Source organism: Lampetra planeri, chromosome 1 (genome assembly GCF_965212315.1).
Source record: "Lampetra planeri chromosome 1, kcLamPlan1.2.h2, whole genome shotgun sequence".
In the NCBI taxonomy this organism is placed as follows: Eukaryota; Metazoa; Chordata; class Hyperoartia; order Petromyzontiformes; family Petromyzontidae; genus Lampetra; species Lampetra planeri.
The window spans coordinates 13,200,206-13,221,861 of NC_136107.1; the positions used below are offsets into that span (position 1 = coordinate 13,200,206).

At 47.0% G+C, this 21,656-nt stretch overlaps 1 protein-coding gene across 2 annotated transcripts in view; it reads left to right on the plus strand.

Annotated features, from left to right (window-relative positions):
- LOC144718588 (dynein axonemal heavy chain 5-like) overlaps window positions 1-21,656 on the plus strand; it is a 97,445-nt gene that overhangs the window by 61,553 nt on the left and 14,236 nt on the right. For both annotated transcript variants that reach the window (XM_078593965.1, XM_078593973.1), the window contains exons 38-63: window positions 350-565; window positions 1,148-1,294; window positions 1,739-1,911; window positions 2,512-2,690; window positions 3,882-4,069; window positions 4,825-5,019; window positions 5,256-5,390; window positions 6,090-6,279; window positions 6,844-7,061; window positions 7,328-7,639; window positions 7,950-8,039; window positions 8,216-8,452; window positions 8,915-9,082; window positions 10,261-10,467; window positions 10,689-11,018; window positions 11,291-11,497; window positions 12,618-12,860; window positions 13,342-13,496; window positions 13,665-14,329; window positions 15,589-15,869; window positions 16,310-16,525; window positions 17,829-17,996; window positions 18,993-19,211; window positions 19,633-19,809; window positions 20,763-20,954; window positions 21,259-21,414. In XM_078593965.1, coding sequence (XP_078450091.1) covers window positions 350-565; window positions 1,148-1,294; window positions 1,739-1,911; window positions 2,512-2,690; window positions 3,882-4,069; window positions 4,825-5,019; window positions 5,256-5,390; window positions 6,090-6,279; window positions 6,844-7,061; window positions 7,328-7,639; window positions 7,950-8,039; window positions 8,216-8,452; window positions 8,915-9,082; window positions 10,261-10,467; window positions 10,689-11,018; window positions 11,291-11,497; window positions 12,618-12,860; window positions 13,342-13,496; window positions 13,665-14,329; window positions 15,589-15,869; window positions 16,310-16,525; window positions 17,829-17,996; window positions 18,993-19,211; window positions 19,633-19,809; window positions 20,763-20,954; window positions 21,259-21,414 — 5,664 coding nt within the window. The remainder of the gene's footprint in view (window positions 1-349; window positions 566-1,147; window positions 1,295-1,738; window positions 1,912-2,511; window positions 2,691-3,881; window positions 4,070-4,824; window positions 5,020-5,255; window positions 5,391-6,089; window positions 6,280-6,843; window positions 7,062-7,327; window positions 7,640-7,949; window positions 8,040-8,215; window positions 8,453-8,914; window positions 9,083-10,260; window positions 10,468-10,688; window positions 11,019-11,290; window positions 11,498-12,617; window positions 12,861-13,341; window positions 13,497-13,664; window positions 14,330-15,588; window positions 15,870-16,309; window positions 16,526-17,828; window positions 17,997-18,992; window positions 19,212-19,632; window positions 19,810-20,762; window positions 20,955-21,258; window positions 21,415-21,656) is intronic.

Here is a 21,656-nt window from a genome sequence, read left to right on the forward strand (position 1 = left end):
AATCTTTAATCGAATTTGGCCATTTTTTTATGGAAAGTCCTTAACATCAACACAGCTTTATACTAAAATATAATTTACATTGTATCGTTTTCACGAGAGTTATCATGACCCCTCGCTACAGATAGACAGACGTATAGACAAAACGTGCTAATGCATTAACTCGTTCAAATTTAGAAAAGCTTTCAAATCCCTACATAGCTGAGTGCACAAGAATCACTGGAACCAAAGCGCTGTGATCATGATACCCCTACTGAACATCTGTGAAAAAGGGCTTTATACCTCATCGGATTCCTCCAGTGTAAATGAATATTCTGATTCTTCTGATGTGCGACCGTGGCGCGGGTGGCAGGGGAATGTGGAGACGTGGCTTGGCTCGTTGCTCACCGGCGTGCGCAGCACAGTGCACGCCGTCATCCGCCAGGCGGCCGCCATTATTGAGGACGGTGCCTTCAAGCTGCACGAGTTCCAGACCTCTTTCCCGGCACAAGTTGGCCTCCTGGCCATCCAGATGATCTGGACGCGGGACTCTGAGGTGGCCCTCAATAATGCTAAGAATGACCGCAAGGTGGGGACCAGTAAATGCAACGTTTGCTTGGAGAATGAGGCCACGTTTCTGGCCTTCACAGCCCTTACCCCCTCTTCTTCTTCTTATGGCTGCTGTTTCCACATTTCTAGTTGCTCAGAGGTAACCCTGATCGCTCTCCTCCACTTCCGTCTGTCGAAGGCCTCCTTTGTTGTCACCACAGATATTCTCATGTATCTGTTTATTTCACATTACCATCTTGTCTTCCATTTTCTCTCCTTCCCCGAATCTCTGTTTTAAAAACTCTGTGATGTTGCACTCCACAACTCCACACCATATGGCCAAACCATCTCAATGTTCCTTCCCGTGCTTTAGCAACAATACTTCACCCCACCAACACCATCCCACTTCTATCCTAAAAGCAGGTTTTCTTTTTTTGTAAAGTGTCTCTAGATGCAATTTCATTGAGATGCTGTATACATTATATTTGCTATTGTAATCATTACCTATAATTTAACCATTAATACTTTTGTTTTAAAACCAACACAACTTAGAGAAAACGTCATTCCAGCTACAAAACAAAAACTTACTGATCTGATGAGTGTGTGTTGCACAATGATGTAGATCATGCCAGCCACCAACCAGAAGTTCCTGGACCTGCTCAATGAGCTGATCGACATGACAACACGCGACCTGACCAAACGCGAGCGCGTCAAGTACGAGACGCTCATCACCATCCACGTGCACCAGAAGGACATCTTTGATGACCTGGTGAGGGGGGGGGCAGAAGTGGGGGTGTGGGGTTTCAGGTGGTCGTGACGAACATGGGAGGAGTGCATGGAAGTTGTTGGTGGGTCAGGGGTGGCCCATGCCAAATACAAAAACACACATAAAAAATCAAACACATCCATAGACTGCTACAGCTTTTTGAAGAAGAAAGAATGAAACTAAAGACATGTTAGTGGATGGCACACGCACATACACGCTTTTAAAGCTTCACCACTGATGTCAGATAAAGCAGATGTGCCAAACTAATCAGGTTGAGAGCTTGCAGTCACCCCCGGTTCCATGAATTGTCCAATGACTCTTATGTTTTCTGTCGTTAATGAGATGTGGGATGAGGCTTTATGCAGAGGCCACCTGTAATTAAAGCAATGGACCCTAGCTGTCCAAGTGAATGGACTGATGGACTTACTCACTTTGTGTGCTACGCAGGTGCGCATGAATATCAAGTCGACGGCCGACTTTGAGTGGCTGAAGCAGTCACGCTTCTACTTTGTGGAGGAGACGGATAAGTGCCTTATCCAGATCACGGACGTCGACTTTCACTACTGCAATGAGTACCTGGGCTGCACCGACCGCCTGGTTATCACCCCGCTCACCGACCGGTCAGCACCCACATCCATCCTGGCATCATACCTTCCTCCTCTATTGGGTTAGCTGTACGAGCACATGTATATATATTGCATGTTTTGTCAATCTATTGCTGGGTGAGGGCCTCCCTACGTCGTATGGCTTGGGGTAATTTGACGGTACGTTACCATGTGCGAAAGTGGAGGGTGCCAGCATCACATGCTTAGAATAGACATTCGTTATTTCTTCATTTGACTCTGCGAATTTGTTAATTTTATTTTTGTGTGTGCTTCACAGCAAACTTGTGTTATTATTAGTGGAATAATTAGTTTTTAATAATTCGTTTAGAAATAGGTTTTTACATCTGAAAATCATCATACCTAATAACTTTGCTTACATCAAGCCAAAGTGTCTGTTAGCTGCAAAAAAAACATGCAACACTGTTATTAGAAATTGAAACATGTAAAAGGTGACATCTGAAATACATTTTCAGACATAACTTCAAGTCTTCTACCCATTTGAACCCAAACGTGCCCCCTCCATTGTTCACGTCCCATGAAATGTAGGATCCTCGGCAGGTGATGAGCTCAGCAGCTAAAGCAAAAAGCGTGCGGTGCCGTGTGTTCTGCTTTCAGGTGCTACATCACGCTGTCCCAGGCACTGGGCATGAGCATGGGTGGGGCCCCAGCTGGGCCAGCAGGTACCGGCAAGACGGAGACCACCAAGGACATGGGCAAGTGTTTGGGAAAGTACGTCGTGGTCTTCAACTGCTCTGACCAAATGGATTACCGTGGGCTCGGCCGCATCTACAAAGGTTTGTGTCACGACTCCCTCCGTGCTGCCCCCGTGACCGTTTCTATTTTTTGGCTGCCACCACTTGTCTGTTTTCTTGTTCGTCATCCACATCATCAGCTACTGCTGTCCACTGCTGGATGAAGTCCTCCCCATGCTGTTGTTATCCATTAGAGGCCACTGCTGCTCCCATCCATCTTGTTACGTCAGCTGGATTAAAATCAAGGCCTCAACTCTGACTTAATAAATTACTGGGTGAGCCAGTTGTTGTCCTTGTAGAGTCTGTATGATTGCTGCAATTATAGCTCATTATTTAAACAATTAAGTACATATTGCCCTATTGACTGCCGCAATCTCTACAATATTCCCATGAAAGTATTTTGCTTCGCAAGGTTACTATAAAGTTCATATCATCTTCATATAATTTATGAAACGGGACTGCATCTCAAAACACTGTACACAATGCTCAGAAATAACAATATCATCAAGGTGTAATGCGAGCAAGGATTGAGGGGGGCGGAGTCTGGGTCACGTGAGGAGAGGGAAGAGTTAGGGTCACGTGGGGGAGAGGATTTAGGGAGAGAACCGGAAGGGGATCGGGAAGTTGAGACGTAGTGAAACGGGAGGAGGCCACGCTGGGCAGTACGGGGAGAGTGGCGCGATCGCCACGTGTTGGGAGACGTCGGCACCGTCAGCCATCGGTGTCAGGGCGCAGAGGGCTAGCGGGCTGTGGAAGGCTAGTTGCAGAGCGGAGCAGCAGGGTGGCTGCAAAGCGGAGCGCAGTGTGGCTGCAGGGCGGAGCAGCAGTGAAGCTGCAGAACGGAGCAGCAGGGTGGCTGTGGAGTGATCGTCGGAGGAGACGCGGGCCTGAGCGAGGACGCCGAGTGAGCGAGATTTATACGAACCCAAATAAAGGACAACGGAGATCGACACTGAGAAAGAGTCCTTTATTACAAAGGCAGTAAGGGGGACAGGAAGATAGAGAAGACAAAGAGTAAGCTGCAGCAAAATAATATAAAATACTATAATTGTTTAAATGCAGCAATTGATTCTGCCTCCCTTGTTCTCTTGCTAATCCCCCACCATGTGTTCCCTCTCCTTCATCTCCTCCCTCCAACCTTGCCTCTGCTTTGCCGACTCTATACCTCTCCCCCCACTTCCTATCTCTGTGTCCCTTTTCTCCTTCTCCTCCTCGCACTGTCTGCCTCCGCAGGGCTGGCCCAGTCGGGCGCGTGGGGCTGCTTCGACGAGTTTAATCGCATCGAGCTGCCCGTGCTGTCGGTGGCCGCTCAGCAGATCTACATTGTGCTGCAGTGCAAGAAGAACAAGCGCACGCAGTTCGTGTTCACGGACGGCGACAGCGTCGAGATGGACCGCGAGTTCGGCATCTTCCTCACCATGGTGAGCCAGAGGCGTATATAGAATTTTCTCAAGGGTGGTGGGGGTAGGGGGCAGCCCTAAAATGTAACGCTTTTTAAATCGGCCTCTACACTATAATTAATATTAATAACAAGGGGGGGGAGGAGGGGAGCGATCACCTCCATCGCACCACCCCGCTACATCTGCCACCGTGGTGAACAGTGACTCACCAAGGCCTCAGTGACTTGGTTCCATGATGAGCAATGGCTCCCCAGGCTCCCGTTCTGCGAAGTGCACACACACTCGCTGAGGTACAAGTCAATGTCTCCCAAGGTTCAGCTGTTGTGAACCAACATGGTCCACCTTTCCACATAAACCGATCTTTTCTGTTCAAATACAGATCGTCATTGCACACTGTACTTACCTGATGATTGGTAAACATGGCCCATGTGACTCAGAGCAGACACCAATTGAAATTAAGATATAGGATTGTACTTTAAATTAAGTTCAGATAAAAAAATGTCTTCGCGCTTGCTGTGTGTAATGATTTCATTTCTATTTATATATTGGTCAATGAAAAAAGTCAACACTGGTCAGTAGTGACAACTGAAGTGTGGAAAACTCTGGTGTAAGTGATACATGTAAACCAATGTATGTGCATATATTGTAATGAAGCTCTGCATCCCAAAATCAGAGATCATTCAACCTGCTCCAGAGAAGCAAAGATGCATCAAAGTGTGTTCTACATCCCGTCTCATCGCGAATTGCCCATCACAATTGTTGCTGCTTGCGGGTAGAATCCCGGCTACGCGGGGCGGCAGGAGCTCCCGGAAAATCTCAAGATCCAGTTCCGGACGGTGGCCATGATGGTGCCGGACCGTGCCATCATCATGCGTGTGAAGCTGGCGAGCGCTGGCTTTCGGGATAACCAGATTCTCAGCCGCAAGTTTTACACTCTATACAAGCTGTGCGAGGAGCAGCTCTCCAAGCAGGTACGAGCGAACAGGCTCGCCTGTCCTCCATGCCTGTCATTTGAGCCACGGAAGCAGACCATCGGCTTTAAAAAAAATCTCGTATTTGTCAGAGCAAAGCATGTTTGCATATCGTGTCTCCAAGGTTTGGGCAACCCTTTAACCAATACGGCCGGTTTTTAATCTGGTAAAGCCCTAATAGCAAAACAATAAATTGCCGTGACATTTCTGCTGCTGTTGCTTGCGGCGTCGGTCAGGTTCACTACGACTTTGGGCTGAGGAATATCTTGTCGGTACTGCGCACGCTTGGCGCTGTGAAGCGCTCCAACCCCGAGGAGCCCGAGAAGACAGTGGTCATGCGCGTGCTGCGTGACATGAACCTCTCTAAGCTGGTGAGCAGCCCACCCCGCCTTCGGTACACGCATTAAAAACCAGCAACCGCACTGCGATGGTTGATCTGACAGGAATTTAGCCATTGTGTACGTGTGTTTGTGACAGTGTCTTGCTGGTACACCAAAGTACCTGTATGATGCAGCATAGAAAGTAGGTTTATATACCGAAAAACTATACAACTATTTAAACTATCAACTTTTTTATTTTACCAGGTAAGGCTCACTGAGCTATGTAGCTCTTTTTCAGAAGCGACCTAGCCATAAATGAAAGCTCAACGAAGTGGCTTATCACGTGTAAATTTGTACCAGCCAAACACTAAATGCATGTTTCTAAATATAGAGGTGAAAACCCAGAGGAGTCGGAGAAAAATATTTGCGACCACGGGGAAAAAATGCAAACTCCACATCTACAGGCATCATGCTTGGGTTCGAACCACAACCTCCTATTTGACTGGCATATGGATGTTATTGCTTTACTTATGTGGGTTATCTCTGGGCTGTATTTTTAATGTGGCAAATAAAAAAAAGCATCAGCCAAATGTCCTTAACAGGTCCAATGTGAAAAAAGAGTTTTGAAGAACCAGTGAGGCTTTGCTGAAGAACCAGGATCATTATTCATATTATCATTATTGGTGTCAACACGTAGGAGTAGACAAATTATAATTCCTGCCGATCAAGCGTTATGTTGTGTACTGTTAGGTGGACGAGGACGAGCCACTCTTCATGAGCCTCATAAACGACCTGTTTCCGGGCATCACGCTGGACAAGGCGGGGTATCCGGAGCTGGAGGAGGCCATCCTGGCGCAGACCAAGGCAGCAGGGCTGGTGCATCACCCGCCCTGGGTGCTCAAGATCATCCAGCTCTACGAGACGCAGCGCGTGCGGCACGGTGGGTGTCGCCGATGGTACCGCCATCCCTCTCTCGCTGCGGTTCCCATTCAAGAATCAGTTCTTTTTCGTTTAGTTGTTCATCTCGATTGTATTTTTTTATTTTTCTCTCTCATGTGTTCGTGTTTTTTTTTCACTTCATTAGCCTCAAAGTAACATCATATAATTGGCATAAATGGTAAATCGTAATTTTTTTTTATGATGGACTATTCGTTTATGTTACATTTAATTTGATGCTCCGTTGCTGTGTGTACACTTTGTGGTTGTGTGTTTGGTGACACACACCACAGGGTAGCTCGGACTAATATCTAGGGGTTTAATGATTCGCCCAAACCCTCTCGAGTCATTTAATTGTTGCGATTGAGTTCATATTCTATTCAAGACTTTATTATTTTTATTACACTGGGGTGAAGCTAATGGGCCCTATTGACTTCATAGGACACGTGAACCTATTACACACCATACATACATACGTAAGCGTAAGAATCGCTTTTAAATCTATGCATTGTTACGCACCTACTCTGCTACGCTGACGACATGCCTGTGCGCGTGGTACGGTGGGCAGGCATGATGGCACTGGGGCCAAGCGGTGCCGGCAAGACGTGTTGCATCCACATGCTCATGAAGGCAATGACGGACTGCGGGGAGCCACACCGCGAGATGCGCATGAACCCCAAGGCCATCACGGCGCCGCAGATGTTCGGCACGCTCGACGTCGCCACCAACGACTGGACGGACGGCATCTTCTCCACGCTTTGGAGGAAGACGCTCAAGGCCAAGAAGGTGAATGCTTGAATTTGGAAATGTTCTGGTCTCATACTCGATTCCGGATATGGGAAAATCATGAATCGAGCAGTGGGCGGGGTTGGCAGATGAGTAGGCAGGGCCTGTGAGCAAGAGACAGAACCAACGTCACAAAGAGCCGTGTGGTCCAGGCTGATGGAGGGAGCAACTGCCATCTCATCGTGTAACCCGGTTGATCCTCCGAGAAATCTGTAAGCTTTACCCCTAGCTTCTCTACATCCATGCTCACCGTTATGGTTTTGCAGGGCGAACACATCTGGATCTTGCTGGATGGGCCCGTGGACGCAATTTGGATCGAGAATCTCAATTCTGTGCTGGACGACAACAAGACACTGACGCTGGCCAACGGGGACCGCATCCCCATGGCACCCAACTGCAAGGTGGTGTTCGAGCCGCACAACATCGACAATGCGTCGCCCGCCACCGTCTCGCGCAACGGCATGGTGTTCATGAGCTCGTCCGTGCTCGATTGGAGGCCCATAGTGCAGGCCTGGCTGCAGGGCCTACCAACAGAGCAGGCCCAGGTGCTGTGGAACACCATGGACAGCATTTTCCAGGTGCGTTTCATTGCACGACGCCAGGGCCTATTGTCAGGATACGTTAACATTGATGATTGGGATTTGACTTGTATTCATGTGAGTTAACGACACAGTATTAGAGGATACAGAGCAAACGTTGCAGAGGTCACAATGTTATAGCTCTCCGATGTGTTTTCTGATTGTACCACTTTGAAAATCCAGAAGAACCACACGGCATACAATCCAAAAACATATTGGAGAGCTGTACAGAACTACTGAAAACAATCTATGCTGGAATTACAAAGTTGGATGCAGAGCCATAGATTTAATTTTGATTTCTTTGTTTTAGGATCTTATTAACTTTGTGTTCACTGCTGTCAACCCGAAAATGGATATCTTGGAATGCATGTACATCAAGCAAGCCATCGAGCTCCTGAAGGTAAGAAATTCTGCCTTCACTTTTGACATGAGGAGTCATATTAGTCACCATGTGTGCTACCCGGGAAATATTGAGTAAGAAATTCAGCGCTCCCGACACTAAGACAACAGTACATGCTCGCTGTCTCTTCCGAACCCGGCTGCATGGCGCATGCCCACGCGCTCGGATGCACGCAGGGCCTCCTCCCCGAGGCGGACGAGCGGCGCCTGGAGCACTCGCACCTGCAGCGGCTGCTGGTGTTCGCCCTCATGTGGTCGGTGGGGGCGCTGCTCGAGCTGGAGGACCGCGCACGCATGGAGGCCTTCCTGCGCGCACACCCAGCGCGCCTTGACCTGCCAGGCTCCGCGCATGACGACTCGATGTTCGAGTACGTGGTCGGCGATAGCGGAGGCTGGGAGCACTGGAACACGCGCGTGAGTAGCAGTGCCGTCCTAGATTTGAAGCCGTCGCCGGCTTGCCAACCTCGCCCGTCTAATGTACAGACTCGATAATATTAGTCTGGAAGGCGAATAGGCCGAATGTTTTATTTGTATGTGGAGACAGAACGGAGGTTTGTTCATATACAATATTACCGATTTAAGCGGTAGGCTACCGATGTTAGCAAAATCCATTGTTGTACTATGTATCTATGCTTTAATATCGATGCTCCCCACCTTCACCAACCCGTACTGACCAGTGTATTTAATTTCGGATAAACATCCCCACAAACCACATAGTACAGAGAGGCCCTCATCCAACATTACATTGACAAAGCATTGTACGTGTACATATAAGTGACCAGATTGATTTTGTGCTTTTTATGACATACCAAGAGTTTTCACTAAAGATAGCATATGTGCGTGTGCATGCGTGCAAATGGCGGTTGGTGCGAGCAGGTGCCGGAGTTTGCGTACCCCCGGGACACAGTGCCCGAGTACTCGGCCATCCTGGTTCCCAACGTGGACAACGTCCGCACGGACTTCCTCATGCAGTGCATCATGAAGCAGGAGAAGGCTGTGCTGCTCATTGGAGAGCAGGGCACCGCCAAGACCGTAATGATCAAGGTGCCCGTGCAGCTCGTAAAGAGGCAAAACCCATCCAACGAACCACCCCGACCATAAACCTACCATTAGAATCCCATCAGTACACTCCTTCCTCAAGATACGTAATCTTTTATTCATTTACATCCAGTCGACAGGATAACAGACTTGTGCCACCAAACCCAGCTGCAAATTATGTCACATGTTCTTCAGTGTCCCATTTATTTACCAGACATGGCATGCCTTAGTAATACCCTATAGCATAATTGAGTAGATTTAGATTTGTTGACATTTTCAAATGAAGACAATTGGTTATTTAAAAATAGTTAATTTCTGACTCGGCATTGCAGCTGCCAATCACTTCAACATCCTGCAATGTAAAAAAAAATACTATTTATTAGTGCGTAGCCTTTTGAGCCATGTCACTGACAGATTCATTATTTCGAGCTCATTAAGATAATACAACTTGATACTGAGATGTAATATCAAGCAAACCATTAAGTTCTTTATTTAGAATCTGATGAAAGTCCAATAAGATTCAGTATCAAGTAATTGATCTATTTGTTTATTTGAGACCCTGTGATGGCCTATTGACTACAATGGAAAGCAGGAATCAGCCACATGTATAAGCTGGAGCGAATCCAAAAAGGGCCAGTATCCTTTCTTAAATGCATCTGGCTACATTGATGCTAAATTTGATATGAGGGAGTTGATTATTGATAGCAGATAGGTCTGGCTGCTCCTGATCCAACTCTCAGCCATATCAGGATCCTTGTTTTGAGCCTTTTGATTGGAAACATAATTAAAATAAACGCATTGTTTGGCATGTGTGCTTCATATATAACAATGTGCATTTCCACTTGTCTGATTATCTATTACCAAACTTATTTGGAAATAATGCAGTCAAATCGAAGCCCCATGGGATAGATATTGGAAGAGAAGAGTTTTTTGTGTTAACACAGTGCCAGTTGAGAGCGCTACACCTTCAAGTGACACTGATATTTATCATAATAATTAATCACCATTGTTTACTCACTGATAGATGAAGGCCCTCCCCACACTGGGAATCAATCTTAGGTTGGCGGGTTGAAGGGTGCAGAGCACTACATGTTGTGCCACCACTCCACCCACCCCCGTGTATTAACAAAACCGGACCGCATTCATTGCATCCGACCCCCTTGTGTGCTAACAAACTCGTGCAGGGCTACATGAACAAGTACGACGCAGAGCTGCACCTCACCAAGAGCCTCAACTTCTCGTCGGCCACAACGCCCAACATGTTCCAGCGCACGGTGGAGAGCTACGTGGACAAGCGCATGGGCACCACGTACGGCCCGCCCGCCGGCCGCAAGATGACCATCTTCATCGATGACATCAATATGCCCATCATCAACGAGTGGGGAGACCAGGTGAAGGCTCGGCTGGTGATGGGAGGCATCTGTCGGAGTGCTGACGAACAGACCGGATTATTTTTGCTGGCGTTGGATCCACATTATGTAAAATGTAATTGATCGTGTATTTTAACAATCACCAGAGTTTCCTAAGGATCAAATGATCATTGAGAGGCCAGTGACGTGAAATTTGGGCTCGGCTGACAGATAAGTAAATTAATTTGTTTCTCACGCCGTAGATCACAAACGAGATCGTGCGGCAGCTGATGGAAAACAATGGCTTCTACAACCTGGAGAAACCTGGAGAGTTCACGACGATCGTGGACGTGCAGTTCGTGGCCGCCATGATCCACCCGGGGGGTGGCCGCAATGATATTCCACAACGCCTCAAGCGGCAATTCTGCATCTTCAACTGCACGCTGCCCTCCAATGCCTCCATCGACAAGATCTTCCGCACCTTTGCAGAGGGACACTTCTGCCCCGAGCGCGGCTTTCCCGAGGAGGTGAACCAGCTGGCGGCAGCACTCGTCCCCACCACGCGCCGCTTGTGGCAGGCCACCAAGGTCAAGGTGAGACAGACGGTCGACAGGCAGGGGTCACATGGACCAGTGGCAGTCTTTAGCGCTTTTAAGTTCACAATGGGGAAACAAAAGGCACTCCCCGACCTGGTCAATCCTCAAGCCATAACGTGGTTGCACAAATATCTTTAAATATAACATTTTTTTAAGGGCCCTTTGCACATTCCTTACAATAAGATCCGTGCACTCTCAAAATGACCAACTGAAAATTAAACAAAAATTGAGCCGAAGCTGCTCTTTGTTACACTCCCTGCGTCTGACAGATGCTGCCGACGCCGGCCAAGTTCCACTACATCTTCAACCTGCGGGACCTGAGCCGCATCTGGCAGGGGATGCTGGTGGTGAACAGCGAGGTGTGCCGCTCATCCGATCTGCTGCTGGCGCTCTTCGGCCACGAGTGCGTGCGCGTCATCGCCGACCGCTTCACGGCGCAGCAGGACAATGACTGGTTCAACGGCACCATGAGCAAGGTGCGTTGAATCGGGCATGGAAATATAAATTGATTTTTTTCTGATTTTTGCAAAATATATGCAAATTGTTTATATGCTGTTGTTTAATTGTGCTGATGGAGTGGACGAAACCTTCCAAAACGAGACTGAATAATAAAGAAACAGGATAGTAAAATTAAACAAACATCGTAGGAAAAATAGATAACATGACTTTAACTAACATGCGTTTGGCTTCAGAAGTACAGGAGAACCTTGCCTAACGCAGCTTTATTGAATGCGTATTTCGCCTCTACAGTACATGGTTTACCTTATGAGATTTGTTTTCCAGAACACAGGGGTGATGTTTTGGCTATTTCCAGTTTAACGCTGCTAATATTTTCGTTTCCACCTCGAAAGGCATTGCGCATATTTTCACATTGCCGCTTGCATCTAGCCTTCCAGTTTTTGAGGATGTTAGTCATATGGATGCCTTGATGGTGAATTATTAACATTCAAGTGACACTGTTTTTGGGAGAGTGTTGGGCGTGAGTGCCTTGATGCGGGAAAAGTATATAGATATGGAGGTTTTGTGTAAAGGGGAAATAAAAAAAATAGAGAGTGCACACACAAGAAATGAAGGGTTACTCAGCATCCTTTAGTACAATAATAATGGCAGAAATAATGTATAATAATTTTTCCCATAAGGTATATTATTTGTCGAACACGGTTTTTCAAATGCCCAACATGGCATTTTACAGGAACATAACCCTCACGTTTGGTGAAGTCTGCCTGTAATTGAATTAGCAATATAGAAGCTTTCTGTGAAAAATGAATTTGTACATTTGCAAATAGTTATTTTTGCTATAATTTGTGTATCCCAAGTTTTGGACAACCCATTTATCAATTTAGTTGGTTTTCAATGTGGTAATTTTCTAATAGCAACACAACTTTATACTAAAGTTTAGTTAATGTTGGATCCTGTTTACGAGAAATACAGTGCCTCCCCATTATAGACTGATGAATGGAGCCTATTCATAAACTATTTTGACCTGAGCTGAATTTTTTTCAAATGAATTCTTCTCAAATGGAATGGGAATCCCGCTGGGTGGGGTGGGACGGAGCGAATTGGACAATGGTCACGCCGTTCTCCTCCCGGCGGCAGATCATGTTGGACGACCACGGCACGGCAGCGGCCGCGTCGATGGAGGCCGAGGTGTACTTTGTGGACTTCATGCGCGACGCCCCGGAGCCGACAGGCGAGGAGCCCGATGACGCCGACCTGGAGGCACCCAAGGTGTACGAGCCGATCCCGTCGTTCCCGCAGCTCGCCGAGCGCTTGCAGGCGTTCCTGGTGCAGTACAACGAGAGCGTCCGCGGAGCCAACATGGACCTCGTCTTCTTCGCGGTGGGTGACGCGTGGAACCAATGTTTTTAATTTGCGAGTGGTTTAACCATAGGGTACGTTCCGTCTGCATTACGATGGACGTTGTTAAAGGTCCTAGGTTGATGTGTGTCGTTGTCATGTCCCAAATTTGCACAAATAGAAAAATTACTCTGAAATTAGCAGGACCGTCCTGAAGAAGTCTCGAGACTCAGGCTCTCGTGGGTAAACACGTCTATTCATAAATAATAATATATTTAGCCAAATGACTTGACAACCTTTTAAGCAGTCATCGGTGACTAAGTTGAGACGGTCAGCTCACTACACTTAAGAACGTGACATGCATACATTCCAGATGTGTGTGTTATGAACCAATGTTGCATGTTACAAGAGCAAAATACATTGAGTGTGAACCTATACGAAATATTTCTGCAAACAAATTATCCCAAAACGGTATAAAAGTGAGGGCACTCCATAAAATCCATTTGAATGTGTTTTTCTGAAGGACGCCATGGTGCACTTGATAAAGATCTCGCGCATCATCCGCACGCCGCGCGGAAACGCCCTGCTGGTTGGGGTTGGCGGGTCGGGCAAGCAGAGCCTGACACGCCTTGCGTCTTTCATCGCTGGCTACTCTAGCTTCCAAATCACACTCTCCAGGTGAGGTCACAGATCACAGCTTTGAGATGACACCCCAATCATCAACAGTGCATAATGGAGGGGACAATCTTTTTTTACAATTTGTATAAGCGTTGTTTAGACAATTGCTTCAACAAAATGCCATGTCATCGACTGTTCTACCATTTGTTTTTTTTACTACATCTCTAGGACCTACAACATGAGCAACCTCATGGAGGACCTGAAGCAACTGTACCGCAAGACGGGTCAGCAGGGCAAGGGCGTCACGTTCATCTTCACGGACAACGAGATCAAGGACGAGGCCTTCCTGGAGTACATGAACAATGTTCTGGCCTCAGGCGAGGTCTCCAACCTCTTCGCCCGCGACGAGATCGACGAGATCACACAGGAGCTCATTCCGGTGCTGAAGAAGGAGCACCCACGGCGGCCGCCCACCAACGAAAACCTCTACGACTACTTCCTGTCGCGCGTGCGTGCCAACCTGCACGTCGTGTTGTGCTTCTCTCCCGTCGGCGAGAAGTTCCGTGCGCGCGCCCTCAAGTTCCCGGCGCTCATCTCAGGCTGCACAATGGACTGGTTCCAGAGCTGGCCGCGTGATGCACTCACGGCCGTCGCAGGCCACTTCCTGGCCGAGTACCGTGTGGAATGCACGCCCGAGGTGAAGCGCGGCGTGGTGGATGCCATGGCCGTTTTCCAGGACATGGTAGCAGAGCGCTGCGTCGAGTATTTTGAGCGCTTCCGCCGGCAGACGTACGTGACGCCCAAGTCGTACCTGTCATTTATCGGCGGCTACAAGAGCATCTACTCGGAGAAGCTGAGCAATGTGTCCCTGCTGTCGGAGCGCATGCGCACAGGCAAGGGCATAACGCATGCAGCAGATGCTTGATTTAGAGTGGCCTTAGGTCGTCCTTGTCCGGAGCAATAACACAGATCGATGGGGTTCATTGTCATGGAATACTTTCACTGATGTTTTTGGAAATAATTGGTAGTAGGCTTTATCCATTTTCTGTTAAATTTCGCATCACACATAATAAGATGTGAAATACTTGGTCAAATAATGATGGGAACCATCTATTTAGAAGCATTTAGCACAAGACGTAAAGTCACATAAAACGTTAGGCTGACCCTGCCTTATGAGTGAAATCAATCAACTTTCAGGTTGTAATTTATAGGAGGGCCCAAATTCTAAAATGTAGATATTTTCTACGTTTCTAGTTAATAGAATAAGCTTAATCACATTTGTTCCAAATACAGTAGATTGACTAAGGGCCCTACATACATAAATATCATTGTTAAATGTGGACTAATGTGCCTGTACATATGTCACTTTTAAAAAATGAGCCAATACAAATGGGATGGTAATAATGAGGCTAAAGAAAAACTCATTCTTGAAACGAATTTTAATCATGGAAATTTGTCGAATCGCTGTGGTGGGGGGGTGTTAATCATTGCTTGTCTGCTTCACTTCACCGAATGTTCTAGATTATAAGTTTTCGTGACTGAAAGGATCCATACTTTTGGTTCTTTCGGTAAAGTCACGTAGGTAAAGAAAATAAAGAATAAAAGATACAAAATAAAAAAATAACAAAAATAAATCACGACATTCCGATTGCAACACAAGCAATCATCATCAGGTGTGACAACCACAGCAATAATTTTTTTGACTCCGGCTTCTCTCCCACTTCAGTACAATTTCTTGCTGTGGTTGTCACACCTGATGATGATTGCTTGTGTTGCAATCGGAATGTCGTGATTTAATTTGTTTTAATTCTTTATTTTCTTTACCTACGTGACTTTACCGAAAGAACCAAGAGTATATTCACCGAATGTGTTAGTGACACCGAGAGATCAGCGCACGCGAGCATAACACTCATAGCCAACTCCCAATTGTGCCTGTCGCTGGCTTGAGCACATCCACTTCTGAGAGTGTGATTGTTAGTTCCAGATAGTTGTTTTTCATGTGCCTCAGATGTCCTCTAGTCCTTGTTCCACTGATGTTGCCCAAAAGATGTTTGCGAAGTAAAATAACCTTCGCTTTTGGACGATGTCTGTTTTTATTGGTTAACTCTAACCCTAACCTTGGAATGCCCTCCCTATATCCTACCTCGCGCAGGCCTTTCCAAGCTGCAGGAGGCCGAGAAGTCAGTGAGCCAGCTGTCACGCGAGCTCGAGGTGAAGGAGAAGGAGCTGGCGGTGGCGTCACGCCGTGCCGACGAGGTGCTCTGCGAGGTCACCTCAAAGGCGCAGGCAGCCGAGTCCGTGAAGCAGCAGGTACAAAAGGTGAAGGACAAGGCCCAGGCCATTGTGGACGAGATTGCCGCCGACAAGGCCGTGGCTGAGACGAAGCTGGAGGCTGCCAAGCCCGCTCTAGAGGAGGCCGAGGCTGCCCTGCAGGTACGCGATCTTACGCTCACAGCGCAATAGCAGATGAACCATACTGTATACTGTGAATACTGTGGAATTTATCGCGGTGACATGGCCAAGAGGGAGGGGATTTGCCGCTTGTTGCACAGGTTCTTGGTTTGCATCCGGCCGGCTACCTTGGTTAATACTGCGGGTGCGTTTAACGTAAAATACCCACCGTCTGTTTCACAGTGGACATGAAAGATCCCTTGACATAATTTGAGGAAGAGTAGGCCTTTGTGTGCCAGCATGATGGTCTAAATTGACCAAATTAGAAAAATTACGAGCAAACTACTTCTTTTGGAAAACACAAAGCAACATTGCCCCCTACTGCAAAACTTAGCAGTGTGACTTTCCTGGGTAAAAAAGCATAATAAGTATAACTGTTGCTCTGATTCCACTGACGAATCCTTGCGCTGCCATGCCTGCAGACCATCAAGCCTGCAGACATTGGCACGGTGCGCAAGCTGACTAAGCCTCCACATCTCATCATGCGCATCATGGACTGCGTGCTGCTGCTGTTCCGCCGCCGGGTGGACACTGTGACGCCTGAACCCGAGCGACCATGCATGCGGCCCTCCTGGAGTGAGGCCCAGAAGCTCATGAACTTCTCCGGATTCCTCAACTCATTGCTTACCTTCTCTAAGGTACGAGGGCTTCTCATCAATGAGTCACACCAATCTGGAACTGGGTGACAAGGTAACCAGGATTTGGACCATCACAAACTCGGCTGGGCTTAAAGTACCGTATTTTCCCGCATATAACCCGCAAACACATATACCCCGCAAAAACAGCGTTTTGTGTAAAACAAATTTAGGATAGCCCGCACCTCCATATACCCCACATGCATTCATATCTTTAACGTCGTTACCGCAGCTTAATTCCATCATATTTATACAAGTTTACATTTGTAATACATTCCACTATCAATTGTTAACATTAAAATCATAACGTGCACAAAGAAAAAAAAAATAACAACCGAAAACGAGTGAACTTAAAACAGTAAATAAGTAACAAAAGTAGAATATCCAATAAATAAGTAACACATAACTGGTAGATAAGTAAGTAAGCGTACTGTTAGGCTTACCAGCATTCGACCTCATCATACATGTATGGCTTTCTCCTATTGTCTGCAATTATCCACGGATAAGATGAGTAAACTGAAAATTTTGCTATTTATTCTTGTTTTCTCCACATACCCATGGATGCATGATCTGGAAGTGATCTCCCAGAAGTACTAAATGTTATTCTATTGCCAACACATATATTTGAAATAGAAGAATGACCCAAAAGTTGCAGCAAATACTTTCTATTATTCATGCTTAACTACGGATAATGACTCACTGGAAAAGGTCTCCAGGAACCTCCAAAATCATCACATTATATGCGGCTTTCTGCAGATAAGAGGACTGCCCTGGAAGTGGTGTCAAACTCGTCATATTAACATGGTATATCTGCAGATAGCTGCACGGATAAGAGCATTATATTTGTACGGATAAGATCCGTCAGTAATGCCTCCCACCCCCACATCACCACATATAAGATAAGGTCACTAAATCACATTGGGGTCCCGTGGGGCCTGGTCACTAGCCAGGACTGGCACTCACCTAATTTTACTGTGAATGGTTTTCAAAAGTAATTTGTCCAAGCAAAGTTCATGACAGAAATGTATTTTAATTAGTTATAGATTCATGATTGTGCACTGTTTTTTATTTGTTTTGTAATGCGGTTGTTTTCCCATGATGTCCACACTATTTGCTTCTTTTTGCTCGGATTTATATTTGCTTCATTGTTGTACATTATTTTATGTTATTGCATTTGTCATTTTGGTGATCTGGGTTACTCTTGCAAATGAGACTAATCCTGATCTCTTAAGTCCTCGCCTGGTTAATCAAAATAAACTCGATTTTATTAACTTTCAGCGTGTGCGGCTGTGCGGTGGGTTTGTAGGACACCATCAACGAGGAGATGGTGGATCTGCTGATGCCGTATATGGATATGGAGGACTATAACTTGGAGACGGCCAGGAATGTGTGCGGGAACGTCGCGGGCTTGTGCTCCTGGACCAAGGCCATGGTCACCTTCTTTGGCATCAACAAGGAGGTGCTGCCGCTGAAGGTGAGGGGTTTCATCTCAAGTCGCTGCTTGGTATCCTCTTCCAGCATGGTGACATGAATAGGAGACCACAACCGGTGGAAGTCGTTAGCCGAAATTCCACAATCGTGCCAAGTGAACCCATCGTCTGTCGAGTTCTGATTGTACTTGGTTGTTTTTTTTATAGGAATTGTTTTGAAAATGTTTAGATAATTTAAACATTTGAGAATATGCCTACTATTATTTACTCATGTAGGTGCTGCCAAGACTTACAAATGTCCATATTTACACAAGTACGTAAACCTTACATTATTCATATCCATGTACTATTTACATTAATAATAGTACATGTTCTGTTTATTAAAACTCAGCAGAAGCGGTTTCCTTACTTTTAACTCTTCTTCGCACCCAACTAATTTACTCCAAATCCTCCTCTCCTTTTTCTAACAGCTCTCAAGAAAATTAGAAGGTTCATCTTATAAACCAGGAGTGGGCAACATGTTCCCTACTGAGATGCCAAATAAGACTTCCAAATACCTTTGGCGGCGGACCACGCATGAACACACACACCTCCTTTCACTTCTGTCACTGTAAGAAACCAAAGTGCAGTGACAGGAGTGACTGGGGGTGTCCTAAAATGTATTTTTCCAGGTAGAAAATATTCCCCTCTAGTATCCAATTAGCCCAGCTAACATGCTTGCACTAATTGATAAATATTGTTTGCAGGCCATTTTTAAGTGGTATGCCTCATGTAGCCACGGGCATCTGTGAAAAAAGAGCTTCATAGCTCATCGGATTTTTCCAGGATAAATAACTATTCTGCTTCTGAAATGAATTTGCACGCCGATATGTTTTTGTTTTAATAATCGTATTTGTTTTATCTGTCAACAATCAGTTTCTCTCATTGTCCCCCCCCTAACACTTTCTTCTTTGTCACATACCGACACCTCTGCCGGATGACATCCCCTCCTTCGAACACCACCCATGCTCTCGTCGTTCTTCCCGCATCGCACCGCGCAGGCCAACCTGATTATCCAAGAGTCACGGCTGGCGGTGGCGCAGGGAGAGCTGGATCGCGCGCAGGCGCAGCTGGACGAGAAGCAGCGTGAGCTGGACGCGGTGCAGGCCATGTACGACACAGCGGTGCGCGAGAAGCAGATCCTGGTGGACGACGCCGAGGCCTGCCGCCGCAAGATGAACAATGCCACGGCGCTAATCGATGGCCTCGGCGGGGAGAAGGCGAGCACTGCACCGCTAACGTACAACCTCGTCACAATCGTCATTGTATTTGTCATCGTTGTCAGCTATGTATTTTATTGCGAATTATTACGTACTTGGTCGTCATCAATATTGTAATCGTCATTGTCGTCGTTGTCAAAAGCATCGTTAATGATGATTTAAAGGCCAAGTCCAAGACATTTCTTCTCTGCTTATCGCTGGCTCTTCTCTATGAGAAGTCCTCAATCTTCAATCATATCTTGCTACACTGTGGCCGCTCTATCTTTGTGCATTCATTGGTGAGTGGGCTGAGATCATAACCTCACTACATTTGAGACCTTATTTTATTCAAAGGTAGCTGCTAGCTCAATCGATCTGACCAATGAGTCTCCCGGCCATCTATATGGAGATGTTTACCACTATCCCCTTGCTCGGCAAGCAGATTCGCTGGACAGAGGCGAGCAAGCGCTTCCAGGACCAAACGACCCGACTGGTAGGGGACGTGCTGCTGGCCACAGGCTTCCTGTCCTACTCGGGGCCCTTCAACCAGGAGTTCCGCAACCAACTGCTACAGCTGTGGCGTCGCGAGATGAACGTGCGCAACATCCCCTACACCAGCGTGAGTGTCCTTCCTGTCTCTTCTTGCCGTTGTCACAGGTACCATTTGTATCAATCCAATGCCCGTTGAGGGCCTCCCAACTCTATATGTTGGTGAGAGTCAATTGACTGTACTTTAGCCACGCTGGTCAGTGCATGTTGGTGAAGGTGGGCAGCACTGAGCTGGCACGGTTGATATCCTGGATTCGAATCCAGGCAGTCATCTGTGATTAACCCATCTCGATGATCTTAGGCCAGTCAGCACTGACTACACAGAAACCATCTGGACTTAGTTTACAAAATTACATCTCTGAGGATTGAATATCAGTTTAGCTGTCACGTGACAAACATTACTCTCGGTCGCAGAGAATGTGGGATTGGAGGTAATTTGAAGGGATCTCCGATATAGCCCTGTGATCCATAATAGAGGTTTTCTTTTGTGGTTAGATTGCGTAAATATATAAATGTGTCGTTATTATCCGCCACCACCCGACACAGCCAACTAGTAAGGGTTGTCACGTAAACAGAACATGCCACAACATTTACAATCTGAGTATGACGTTTTGCCAGTAATTACAACTAGTTTTATCAGGTGACAGCCAAATTTGTGGAGCAGTCCACCTGTTTCGTTTCTTATATAGAGGCGTTGATGTGGTGACCACACTTCTGCGCTCTTGCGCAAAGTGGGAGGGGATTAATGAGTCGATGTACATTATGCCTGCGCATTATGCGAGACCTTTGATCTTGTCCTTCCTGTCCATTGTGTGTTTTAAAATAGCCGTTTCCGTGGGCCATTCTCTCAAGATAAGGATTGCGCTGCTCTGCAAGAGATGCAAATTTTTGTGTCATGACATGACTAATAGCACAATTGGGACAGAACTGGGGAAAATAATTGTAAAAATGTCAAGAAAAATATTGTCTTCGCCGTACTGTTGTGCTGGCACACTTGCCCCCCCCCCCCCCCCTCCACCGCAGGACCTTAACCTGATCTCCATGCTGGTGGACAATGCGACGATCGGTGAGTGGAACCTGCAGGGGCTGCCCAACGACGAGCTGTCCGTGCAAAACGGCATCATCGTGGCCAAGGCTTCGCGTTACCCGCTCCTCATCGACCCTCAGGGCCAGGGCAAGATCTGGATCCGTAACCGAGAGAAGGACAACCTGCAGGTGCCTCGCTCTCACACACAGCAGAGCCAACTCAATATTTTACAGCCCTTTTGTCAGTCCACTGTTGGATGAGGGCCTTTCTACACCATGCAGGTCCTGTGGGTTATTTGACTATGCTTTACCACACTGGTCAGTGGGGGTTGGTTCAAGTTCAGCCCTGTGAGCCATTCGGCTCTTGAATCGGGTGCAACTGCAACAAACAAAAAAACTAAAACATGAACAATGGCGGGGAGAGTAGAAGTGGGAGCACACAGAACAAATAGAGCTGAGCGTTGAAGGAGACTGACCGTGCGCACAACTGCAGGTGACATCGCTGAATCACAAGTATTTCCGCTCGCACCTGGAGGACAGCCTGTCGCTGGGCCGCCCCCTACTCATCGAAGATGTGGGTGAGGAGCTGGACCCCGCGCTTGACAACGTCCTCGAGAAGAACTTCATCAAGTCCGGCACCACCTTCAAGGCAAGCAGGCGACACCGGTGCCACCACCAACACCACCCACCCACATTCACACACCACCAACGGCAACCCCCGCACATTCACACACCTTCTATATACATACACACACAAAGAGAGTCACTCATATTGACCCTTGCAAGTTAACACACACCCTAACTAATAGCAATACTTGCCATTCGCCACTAAGTGATGGCGACGTCCCCACGGCGCTTGTGACAGGTCAGGTGCACTTTGAGGCCACGTTA